The following is a 12,187-nucleotide window of genomic DNA, read 5'->3' on the forward strand; positions in this document are numbered from 1 at the left end:
AGCAGTGCAGTGTGCTCTGAGCACGAGCCTGTGGCTATGGACCAGAGTGGGTTTTGGGGAATGTGTGGAAGTGGGTGAGCATGTCCACCTCTGAGAAAGGCAGATGGCCAGTATGACCATTTCTGTGGCTTTGTTTCCAGGCTAGAAGTGCCATGAGCAGGTTGGAGCTGTGATGGTGGAGTCTGAGCACTGGGATGGAGGCCAGAGCATGGTCCTGCCTGGTCCTGTTGGTGTTGGCCAGATTTTTTCCATCCTAGGAACTCTTCTAGTGAGCTCTGCTATGGCACCACCCACACAGTAATTAGCATTGCCATATCAGTGACAAATTAAGATCTTTTGCTTCTTATCCTTCCACTGGTGAAGTGGGGCTGGTGACCACCATCACCTTGCCAGCAGTGGGGAGCTCCTGACTTCAGCAGCTCCTTTGCACCCCAGAGGAGAGCTGGACACTGCAGCCCCTGGGGAAGCTGGTGCTTCTTTCCCAGTGATGGTGAGTGTGCCATGGGGCAGTGCAGGAGCAGCTTGGGACCTGGTGGTTGCCTTGGGCATGGATGCAGTCAGCAGTTGTGGATGCAAATCAAATCAGCAGCCCCGTGACTTTGGGAACCACAGCTGCTACTCACCCATGCTTGGGGGTGCAAAACCAACAAAGAAATGATTGTGGGAGGCTGGTTTGAAAGATCTTGGTGGCCCTTGGGAAAGGGCTGAGCCCTTGGGAATGGTGTTGCTGGGGTTGTGCACTGGGAGGGAGGATTGTGCTCAGGGGCTGAGTTTTGGGGGTCACTGGGGACCTCTGGGCAGCCCTGGCTCCCAGGCTGAGCCAGCACTGGGCTTTGGGTGCTGCAGGGTCTGGAAAGCTGCTCTGGGCTGTGGGGATGGGACACAGAGTGACAGGATGTGTGTCTGGGCTGGGGATGGAGATGAGCTGGGGCTGTCCAGCCTGAAGAGGGGAAGGCTCCAGGGAGACCTTAGAGCCCCTTGCAGTGCCTGAAGGGGCTTCAGGAGAGCTGGAGAGGGGCTTTGGACCTGGATGGGGAGGGACAAGAGCCTGGAATGAGAGAACAGGGGTGAATGGCTTCCCACTGCCAGCAGGCAGGTTTAGATGGGATATTGAGAGTGTTCAAATTCTTCCCTGTGAGGGTGGTAAGGCCCTGGCAGAGCTGCCCAGAGCAGCTGTGGCTGCCCCTGGATCCCTGGAAGTGTCCAAGGCCAGCTTGGATGGGGCTTGGAGCAGCCTGGGATAGAGATTGGAATGAGTTTTGTTTCCTTCCAACACAAACCATTCTAGGATCTCATGATTTGTGCCACAGTGCCCTTGGGCAAAGGGTAGTAGGCCTTTATATGTCCAATAAATAAATAAATATGTCCCAGGCTGGCTACAGAGCACATCCCAGTCCCCATCCCACTGGCACCAGGGAAGGGCAGAGTTTCCCCTGGCACAGTTTCACTCTCAGCCATGGTGGTGTTGCTGTGGATTTCCACTGCTCTCATGGATGCCTGGAGAAGCAGCTGGGTCTCATGGAACTTCCCCTGGGAAAAACCCACCAGGAGGAGAGAGCTGTCCCCTCAGCTGGAGGAAATCCCATCCCCTTCCTGGAGAGCCCCTGCATTCCCAGCAGGGAGGGCTTGGCCCTTTTGCTGAGCTGTCCCTGGGAGCCCCACTGGGCCCCAGTGCTGAGATCCTGCCCCAGTGCTGGAGCCAAAGGAGGGACTGTCCCCCTGGGGCGGGCTGTGTTTGGGACACACAGATCCTCAGTGTCACAGTGGTGACAGTGACCACAGCAGGGACACTGGCAGTGGGGGTGCACCCCAGGATGGGGGTACCAGGGAGAGTGGAGGTCATGTTGGGGTGCTGCTGTACAGTTCACTGGGAGAGAAAAGCCCTCCAAGGGGAGCATCACTGCTGTGGGCCCTGGGGCTTTTCCTGGCTCACATCCCCCCACCCAGCAGCTCTGTGGGGAGCAGAACTGAATGTCCCAAAAGCTGCAGCCCTGTCCTCCCCCCTGGCCTCAGCAGCAGTGAAGGTCCCCACGTGGGGCTGGTTTGGGTGCAGAGCTGCTCCTGCTCCCAGCAGTGCGGGGCTGCCTCTGACACACTCCTGCTTGCCGAGTGCAGGATCCCACCCCAAATCCAGCTCCCTCTCCTCTCACTCGTTTTTTTCATGAGTCAACCCCTCATCTGTCATATTAAACCTCCTCATTAGCAGGTATCTAAATTGTGCTCTGACAATGGTGACAGGGGAGCTGCGATCTCATTGCCATGGCGGGGCTCGGGGAGCTGGCAGCTGGTTATTGTTATTTCATGCCCTGCAGGGAGCCGTGGGGGTGGGCAAGGAGCTGCATAATGGGCTCCTGCTTCCCATCTCTTAGAAAGCCCTACTTAGTGCAGAGGGGAAAATTACCCCAGTGTCTGACTCTGGAGCTGGTGATAGATAGAGAGCTGGGGGAAGGGGAACGGCTTTGGGGGTCTGGGTGCTCCTCTGGGCACAGAGGGTGGGTTGGGGTGAGAGTGGTTGGGATAGAGGGTAAATGGGGGTGAAGGGTGATGGGGATGGGGGTGGCTGGGAGTGAGGATAGAAGGGATGGAGGATGGATGGGGATGGAGATGGCAGAGGGCTGCCCTGTGCAAGCAGTTGGTACCAGCTGGGGAAGGGGATGCTGTGCACAGACTGGGGAGCCCCTGGAGTGTGCAGGGTTCCCAGCCTGGGTGTGCACATCTGGGGAAGCTGCTGAGCCACCTGCAGACCTGGTAGATGACCCCTGCTGCAAAGATGCCACCACCAAGGTCACTGCTCAAGGTCATGAGGCTTTTCTGGCAGCTGCATCAGGCTTTGGTTGAGAACAGGGTGCTCTGAAGGTCACTTTAGCAGGGCTCTCTCCAAGCCCTCCAGTTTAACACCCAGCCCTGCAGTGACTTGTCCCTGCCTGTCCCTCCCTGTAGCATCTCCAGGAGAGAGGACCAGCTGCCTCTCTGGGAATCCATGTGGTGTGAGGGGCTGCAAGTCCCTGCTTGTCCTGGTCCTGCAGGCTTTTCCTTCCTGAAGTGGGGTCCTTACCTCGGGTGAGGGTTCCCTGGTTGAATTTCAGACAGCGCCAGGCAGTGCCGTGGGTTTGCCAGGACTTTGCCTGGAGCTCCTGCCCAGCCTCCTTTCCCTGTCCCCTCCAGCCTGTGCTGTCTGTGGCTGTGCTGGCAGTGCAGAGAAGGTCACTTGTGCTGTCACCCCACCTCTGCAGAGCACATCCCCAGCCTGGGATGTGTGTGCTCCTGTGGTGCTGCCTGTGATGGCATCCCTGGCTCCATGTCTGTGGGATGAGACTGTGATTTGGGGTGCAGGGGAGCAATGTCCTGCTTTGGGTGCTGCCTCCAGCTCTTGTGCTGATGTGGGACTGCCATCCTTTCTTCAGGGTGTCATCTGCTCCACACTGGCACACAAATTGCAGGGGAAGAGATCAACCCCAGTTTAATAATTTCCCCTAAATCCTTTCTGTCACCCACTCTGCACAGCAGACACCAGTTCTCCAGCTTTTCCTCTGCTGGGCTTGGCACAGGTGAGGTTTTGTTACAGCTCAGCAGAGCTGGTTGCAGGGTTGGCATCTGCTTTTCTTCAGAGAGTGCCTGAATCTGGGTCAGGAATATATGTGTGTCTCTTTCAGATTCCTTGGGGGCCTGACTGAATCCAGCCTCACTCCTGCTCCCCTGAGCTGCCAAGGTTTTCACCTGCAGCTGGTGGGGCTGATTCCCTCCTGCAGGAGGAGCTGAGTGCTGGCTCTGCCGTCCCAGGTGTGGGTGCAGCAGGGGTGGCAGCTCAGCCCTGGGGGGGTGTGGCCCAGGCAGGGTCCAGCAGCTCCTTTCTCAGCAGGGTTGCTGCAGAGCCGTGCTTTGGCCACCTTCCTCCCCCCTCCCCCTGCCTGCATCTGGAGGTTCAACACAGGAACCCAGATAGCATCATCCTGAAACCAGAATAGAAGCTTTGGAGGAGACTTGAGCATGTTTGTGTGGTTTTTATCTCGGTTTGGAGATAAGGAGGTGCTAAACAATGCTGGTTGGAGTCCCTCAGGGTGCTGGGCACTTGCTGGCACCTCCCTGGCTGCTGCTGTCCTGCCAAGGTGCCCATGTGGGTGCTGCATCCCTCCTGGTGCCATTCCCCTGCCGGCCCTGCCCCCACCCCACAGAGCAGGGTGATGACCAGTGCCAGTGCCAGAGAGGAAGAACAGCACTGACATGAGTACTGGCACTGTGTTTTAGGGAAGGGGGCTTTGCAAAGGAGAAGGAAGTTAGTCCTGCTGATCCAGAAACCACACAGAAGGAAACTAAAAGTCCTTGGTGTCAGCATGGAGGATATGTTAAAAAAACAACAATTAACTCACAAAAGGCAGCAAGAAAGGAAACAGGAAGGCAAGAACTGCAGTTAAACAGTTCAAGAGGTGACTTGGGCTGAATCCATGTCCTTAAGGGGTGGGATCCAGCCTGGTCATGAGTGGGGAAACAACTTGGTGTTTGTCACTGCAGGACTTGGAATCCTGGAGGTGAGGCCCAGAGAGCCTGGCTGCATTGCTCTGTGTTTGCTTTTGGAGCTCTTTGCAGCAGGTGGGGGGTCCCAGCTGTGCTGGGGTGCTGGGCCAGCACGGCCACGTCGCTCTCAGCAGCTGCTGCTAAAAGCTGCAGGGCTGTGGCAGGAGCCATCAGCAGAGCCAGGGCTGCTCTTGCCACCTCCAAAGCATCACTGCCACCTTGAGAGCATCACTGCTTCCTCCCCTGGGCCATCCCCCAGCCAGCAGGGGCACTGAGGGCTCAGCAGAGGCTGCTGTGGTGGGTGCATCCACTTCCCCTTGCAGCCTGAGCCCAGGGGCTGCTTCTCAGCACAGCAGCATTTCCCACCTGGGCTCTGCTCTCCTGAGCGGACAGACAGGATGGGTGGGTGGGCAGGAAGGGGGACATGGACCAGCTGTGGGTGCTGGAAAGGCAGTGCTGATTCTAGAGCATGGGCAGCACTGAGGGGCAGCTCTGTGCCCAGCTGATCCCACCATGGGCAGCACTGAGGGGCAGCTCTGTGCCCAGCTGATCCCACCATGGGCAGCACTGAGGGGCAGCTCTGTGCCCAGCTGATCCCACCATGGGCAGCACTGAGGGGCAGCACTGAGGGGCAGCTCTGTGTCCAGCTGATCTCAGCATGGGCAGCACTGAGGGGCAGCACTGAGGGGCAGCTCTGTGCCCAGCTGATCCCACCATGGGCAGCACTGAGGGGCAGCACTGAGGGGCAGCTCTGTGCCCAGCTGATCTCAGCATGGGCAGCACTGAGGGGCAGCACTGAGGGGCAGCTCTGTGCCCAGCTGATCTCAGCATGGGGGCTCAGCAGCTCTGTGCCCCTCTGTCCCCCTCCCTTTACTCTCAGCAGCCCCTTGACTTGATGGAGCCTGTGAAGGAAAAACATTTTTTGGGGATCCTTCTGCACATCTTGGGTAAAGGTGGGTTGTCCCACAGCAGGAGCACTGGGTGCCTGGGGGGAGCAGTTGCTGGCTTGGGCTGTGTTCTGCCATTCCTCTCACCTGCATTTCTCCCTTCAAACTGGGACTTTTTCTGCCTCCATGAGATGAGCTGCATCTTTGCAGGGCAGCATTTTTCATCTTTTCCCAGCCTCCAAATGTCCTTTGAAACTCCTTTTGCAGGTTTCCTTACAGCCAAGGATGTCCTCATTGCACTGGACCTGTTTTGGGGATGGAGATGTGGAAAACATCCCTTGAACTGGTGCCATGTTGAACCCATCCCAATTTTGCAGTCACTCATGTCACTGGCTCTGCTGAGTGTTCCTGCACAGGCAGGACTGGGGAACCTCTGTGCCACATGCTGGGAAAAGCAAAGAGCTCCAAAGGAAAATACATTTTTGGAAAGGATGCATTTATTTGCCTTTATTTATCTTCCTAAAGCTTTCAGATGAATCTTTTTGATCTTGCCTCTGCAGCTGCATGGCCAAGGTTTGGTTTCTTTCAGCTGACATTGTGCTGAGAGCACAGGGAGGGTGTTGAGGAAGGGCAGCTGAATTCCTCAGCCTGGAGAGGGGCGGTGTGTGCAGCTAACTTTAGCAAGGAGTGACTAAAAAGGGAGGCAATAAAAGTATATTAAAAATAGCAAATGGCTGTAGAAAGTGGATGTGAGACTCTCAGTGTCCCTGCTCGTGCCAGGAGGGACGTGGGGCTGTTCAGGAGGAATGGAAAAGTGACAAGTCCTGGAGCAGTGCAGAGCACCCCGCTGCCTGTGCAAAGCAAAGGTGAAACCACTTTGAAGTAGGTGGAATTTGTACAGTAGATAAAAAAATCCAGCAATAAAGACTCAGAAGAGACATCAGCTCCTCTGTGTCCCCAGCTCTTGGAGCAGGGGATCCAGCCCCCCCAAATTCCTTGTTTTGTAAAAACATCTTCCAGCTGAGATTCCTCCGTGCTTTTTCTTTCTTCCCCCATTTGCAAAATGCTAACTCTGCTCTCTCGCCTGTCTCTCCAATTTGGAGCAATTTACTGGGAGCCGGGGATGAATTACTCAGCACAGAGTTAACCAGCAGCTGCTCGGAGTTAATTGGCATGTGTGCTAATTGCTGTGATAGTCACACTTGTTCGGCAGAGCCCGGGAGGGGGCAGGGGCTGCCTGCTGCCTCATCCCACTGCCGCTCGCTGGGGCTGAATTCCCCCATCCTTGCTGGGGTTCCTGGGGCTGGAGCAGCGTCAGCCTGGCTTTTTCCCACTGCACCACCCCTCATTTGCTTTTCCAGCAGATTTGTGGGTCCCTTTGCACCCTCCTTGTCGGGGGTAGTAGCTGGGATGCCTGGCTGTTCACTTGGAAAAGGAGGCTCTGCACAAAGAAAGGAACTGCTGTCTGAGAAGGAGGAGATGACGATTTAATAGTGGGGTTATTATATATAAAATCATTTGAGACCCCAAAAGTCAGAAGTTATTCAGGAGCTCAGCTCCTTGCAGCAGTCCTGTGCTTTGGGTGCTTGGCTGTGTAGGCACTTGGGTGCTTAAATTCATGGAGAGGGTGATCTCAGTGCCTCAGGGAGCCAGAACAGTTTGGTGGTGAAGGAGAGGCAGCCCCAGGGGCAGAGGGACTCTCCTGGAAGGGACAGGAGAGATGAGGGCAGCTCTCCAGGTTTCTTGCTCTTCCAGTTCTGTTCAGAAACTCGAGCCAGCGGTTGGACTTTCTGAAACAGCCACCTGGGCAGGAAACCTGAAAATACCTGGGTTTAAAAATATGGTGGGGAAAAAACCCAACCTAGAAACAAATAAACTCAGCCCAAAACCCCAATTCCATGAAGAGAACAGGGAGGGGTTTGAAATCCTCTCTGTCAGGTGCAACCAGAGTGCTGTGCTCTTCTCCATCCCTCCTCTTCTCCCCAGCCAAGGGCTGCCCTCCTGGGGATTGTTTTCCTTCTCAGGCAGGGTAGAGGGGTCAAGAGCATCACATGGCAGCTCCTTTTCTCCCCATCATGATGAGCAAAAACCTCTTAACTCACCTTTTCCTGTGGAAAACTTCACCCAGCAGAATGAGCAAACCCTGGGGCAATGGTCCCCATCCAGCCAAGGATGGGATGCACAGTCAGGGTTCAGAGCAGCAGGAGGAACCTGGTTTGGTGGTTGAAAAAGGGGATTTGGTTTGAAACACTTGGGGTGTGTTTGTGGCCTGGGGAGAGGAATGTGGTTTGGATCCCATGCAAGAAGTGCCAGCAGGGATGAGCAGCACCAGGGTTTTCTCCCACCTCTTTGAGCACTCTGGAGCTTTTGGCTGCCATGGCATCCTGTGAACAAGTCCTGCAATGAAATGGTGTTAAAATATGTTTCCTTTTACTCAGTTTAAATTTACTGCCTGTTGTTCTGCAGTGTTTATTGTTGCTTCTGGAGAGTTCCTCTCTGGTTTGGACAGTAAATCTGCTGTCTCTCAGAGGCTTTCTCTGTCCAAGAGCTGCAGCACATGGAAAGAATTAGCATCTTGCCCTGGCTCTGGCTGTGGAGCTCTTGCTACTTTGTGCTGCCACTGGTGGTTTTCGGGATGCTGAAGGTGAAGATTTTTCAGCCAGTTTAAAGAAGTGGAAACTCCAAAGGGAAAAGCAGCAAAGCAAACTCAACAAAAAGTTCCTCCTCTCCCAAAGTTTCTCACCTTGGTTCTGCCTTTGGGCTCTGGGTTCTTTCCTGTGTGGAAAATACTGAGCAGACACTGCAGGTGGATGAAATAAAAATCCTCATTTTCCTTTTGGTTCTTCCTGTATCACTGATCTTCAAGGGATACTCACATGGTGCAAGCTGGAGCAGTGATGCTCTGGAACTGGTGATGCCCCAGAACTGGAACTGGTGATGCTCTGGGATTGGTGATGCTGTGGAACTGCTGATATCCCAGAACTGGTGATGCCCCAGAACTGGGACTGGTGATGCTCTGGGACCTCTCTTTTTGAGGCTCCCCATGGTGGGATGGGGAGCAGCAGCCAAGGGCTGGCACTGGCTCAGTGTTCCCCATGGTGCCATGTCCCATCACAGCTGGATGGTTGCTCCTGTTTGCTGCTGGGAGGGAAATATGCATTAATTTTGGGAAATAATGATTCAGGAATTAAATGCCATCCCTGTATGGTCTGTCCTTGCAAAGACTCTTACTAGTGGGATTTATGTGTAAAAAACCCAGGTTTTGCTGCCCTTTGTCTCTCTGGTCTGGAGGGCAAATTGTGAATGTCAGGATGGGGAAAAGACTCCTCCATTCTCCTTGGGGCTCCTCAGACTTGCACTGAAACCACAGAACATGCTGCACAATGAATAACTTTACCCAAAAATGCAAAGAAAAAGATGAAGTGGCTCACATGACTCAGTGGACCCCAAAACAAGTGTGGGACCATTAGGGCTTGTTGGAGCATGGTCTGATGAGGAGGTGAAGGATGGGGCCAAGGTCTTCAGTGGGTCTGGGGGTGCTCTGGGGTGGGAGAGGAGCAGGAGCAGCTTGGTCAGCTTGGCTGTGGTGCTGCTTTGGATTTGGGAGAGAAAGCTTTTATTTTGTTTTTACACTTTGTGTGACAGGACCAAGGGCTGGGCACTGCCAAGCTGAGGCAGATAGGAAGCTGTTTTGGGTTTTTCCCTCTGCCTGGGTCTTGGTGCAGGGCACCTTGCCTTACATGCAGTTGCTCAGGGGGAGAGCAGGGAGGAAGAACTACCTGTGGAAAATGAACTGAGCTTCCTCTGTCCCCTTCCTGCAGTGCAGCACAGGCTGGGATGGGCTGGGGCTGAGCCAGCAGCTGCCCTGCTACATCTGGGTGCAGCCTCTGGCCCTGGGGATGCAGATTTCCGTGGGGAGGCTGCAGAAGGAGCCCCTGGTACCTGCAGCACTTTTTGGGGAGAGCTTTGGGCACGAGTCAATCACATGCCCCAGCTCCATGGAAACATCTGGTGTCTGGCTGTGGCTGGGGCTGTCTCAGCTCCTTCAGAGTCCTCCTTCCCCAGAAGAATTAGGTTTCTCTGCCTGGTTATGAGGTTTCTTTCAAATAATCAAATAAAGACATTTTAAAATTCCAAATTGAAGATTAGTGCAGAAACTGGAGACGGATTTAAATTGCCCGAGCTAATCACCAGCCACTCGACTGCTTATGACTTTATTAAGAGAAAAAAAATAAAAGTCTGGAGTGTCACAGAGGAATGGTGATTCATGGACACATTGCTGCCATCTCCTCCTCTCCAGATCTCAGTGTCCTGTGCCCTGGGTGCTGCTGTCCATCCTTGGGTCTCTTTGGGGGCAGTTTGGGTGAATCCCAGTCCTGGCCCCAGAGCAGAGCCCCCCCTGGCCCTGGGGTGGGATGTTGGTGGCTGTAGGAGGTGCTGTGGGCTTTGGGAGCAGAGATCTCACTGCTGTCTCTCTTTGTGCAGGTTTCTGAGCAGCTGCTGCCATCTCACCCCGCTGGATCTGCACACGGCAGTACCATGAACTGAGCACAGCCACACAACACTCGGCTTTTTTTTTTTTTTTTGTTTTGCCTTTTTTTTGGGGTTTGTTTTCCACCTGAGAACAAAGCCCTCCACGCTCTTTAATGAAAGCTTTCTAAAGTGGGGCTGTTCTCCCCTCCCCTGAGCCGAAGTGGTCCCGGGTGCAGCGAGGATTTCCCGACAAGATGGGGAGGAAAAAGATCCAGATCCAGCGGATCACGGACGAGCGCAACCGGCAGGTCAGTGCCGTGCCCCTCCCCTGCTCCTCCCCCTGCTCCTCCCTGGGGCATCTCACTGGCACCTTCCTCAATGACCCATCTCCTCCATTTGGGCCACAGAGCTCGTTTTCCCAGTGAAATGAGCAGACCTGGTGCTGGGGCCAGCCCCATCCAGGCACTGCTCCTTGGAGCTCCCTCAGTCATCTCCATCTAAGTGCTTTTCCAGAAGAAAGTATCTTCTCCACTTAGTTCACCCCCTCCTTTTTTTTTTTTTTAATATATTTTTGTCCTGCAGAAAATATATTTCAGTTGACGTTTTCCATGTGGTTTTCCCAATAAAAAGCAGCTACAACCAGTATCCATTTTGCTGAAAGCAAACAGCTCCAATTATTCCTTTTTTTTTTTTTTTTTTTTTTTTTCCTCAATTGTAAACTTAAATGACTCCAGGGCAGCACTTTGCCAGCCCAGGTTTGCTCTGGGATGACTCTGTCAATGTATTTCCCATAACCACAAGGCTTCCAGGCTTTGCTTTCTGTTCTCCTGGAGTTTGGCTCAGCAGATCCAAACCTTCAGTCCAGCCACTAGTGCAACCCAGCATGAGCTGCCACTCTTTCCTGCCACTTTCACTCCAGAAAAATAGAAAAAAACATTAAAAAAGCATGTGGATGTATTCCTAATCCTTAAAGAATGGCAGAGAACAGAACTGGATGAAGCACTTTATTGCTCTGCAGCAAAACAATAGGAAAGGCAGGTTTTCCTCATTATGGCTTCATTTGGTAGTGGGGGCTGGGAGGGGCATCAGGTAAGTTTTTACTGATGTCCCAGTAGCTCCTGGGGCTGTTCATATCCATCATGAGGAGGAAACTGGGCCTCAGGGGTGATTGAAGGGTCTGGGGTGTATTTTATGGGGTAGTGGGATCTGCAGTGACTGGAGCCCTGCTGGAAGTTGAACCAAATGGAAAATAATTCTGCTGGATAGACCTTTGGAAAAGGAAAGAGGCAGTTCTGTGCAGAGGCAGCAGCTGAGTGATGGGACTGCTTTTGAGGGATGAGCTGCTCTTCAGCACTGGCTGGAGATAAAGACCCTTGCTGAGGTGTCACAGCTTTGGGTGGGATTTGGCAGCAGGAGCTGCTTTGCATGGCCAGGTCTCACAGCTTTGGTGCATCTCTGCTGTCAGGTGTCCCCAAATCCCAGTTCCCTGGCCTGGGGGACACTGGTTTTCCCTGGCAGTAGCTGCATCCCTGGCTGGGCTGGTTCTCCCAAACCCAGCATAGGAGCATCACTCCCCTCCCCAGTGCAGCTCATCTTGCTTTGCTTCCCAAAATCAAATCTGCTGTCAGCAAAGCAGCAGCTGTTTAATTGGTCACCAGCACAGCTTTGCAATCAATTTTCACTGCTCCCTTTCTTTGGGAAAAAAGGACACAGCAGGAAGATGGGACATTTCATGAACAAGGGCAGCTCCAGGCAGTGGGATCTGCTCTGCCCACTGTGGCAGGAGCTGGAAAGAGGGTGAGAATCCTCTTGCTCCACTCTCTGGCCCATGCTGTGCATGTGCAGTGCCAGGATCCTCTCCCCAGGGTCAGAAGTGTCCCATATTGCTGTATCTCACAGAATTTGGGTTGGGAGGGATCTTAAAGCCCATCTCATCCCACCCCTGCCATGGCAGGGACACCTTCCCCTGTCCCAGGCTGCTCCAGCCTGACCTTGGACACTCCCAGGGATCCAGGAGCAGCCACAGCTTCTCTGGGCACCTGTGTCAGCCCTCCCCACCCTCACAGGGAACAATTTCCTCCTAATATCCCATTTAAATCTCCTCTTTTTCAGTTTAAAGCCATTCCCCTTGTCCCATCACTGTCTCTCTGTTTGATAACCCCTTTCAGTGCTGGAAGGCTGCAGTGAGCTCTCCTCTGGCTTCTCACTCCCCTTCCCTCCCTCTCCTGCTGCTGTTGCAGATCAGTGATGGGGAGAGGAGTGTCCCTGTGTGTGCCTGCTGTGGCTGCAGGCTGAGCTGCCTTAAACCCGTGTCT

The 12,187-nt window shown here is 53.9% G+C and overlaps 1 protein-coding gene across 13 annotated transcripts in view; it reads left to right on the top strand.

The window, feature by feature from the left end:
* The window catches only part of MEF2D (myocyte enhancer factor 2D), a 75,604-nt gene that overhangs the window by 32,480 nt on the left and 30,937 nt on the right, over nt 1-12,187 (top strand). For all 13 annotated transcript variants that reach the window (XM_056510034.1, XM_056510023.1, XM_056510030.1 and 10 more), the window contains one exon: nt 9,885-10,180. In XM_056510034.1, the coding sequence (XP_056366009.1) occupies nt 10,127-10,180 (54 nt within the window). In that variant the 5' untranslated portion in view covers nt 9,885-10,126. The remainder of the gene's footprint in view (nt 1-9,884; nt 10,181-12,187) is intronic.

Source organism: Oenanthe melanoleuca, chromosome 25, assembly GCF_029582105.1.
Source record: "Oenanthe melanoleuca isolate GR-GAL-2019-014 chromosome 25, OMel1.0, whole genome shotgun sequence".
Lineage (NCBI taxonomy): Eukaryota > Metazoa > Chordata > Aves > Passeriformes > Muscicapidae > Oenanthe > Oenanthe melanoleuca.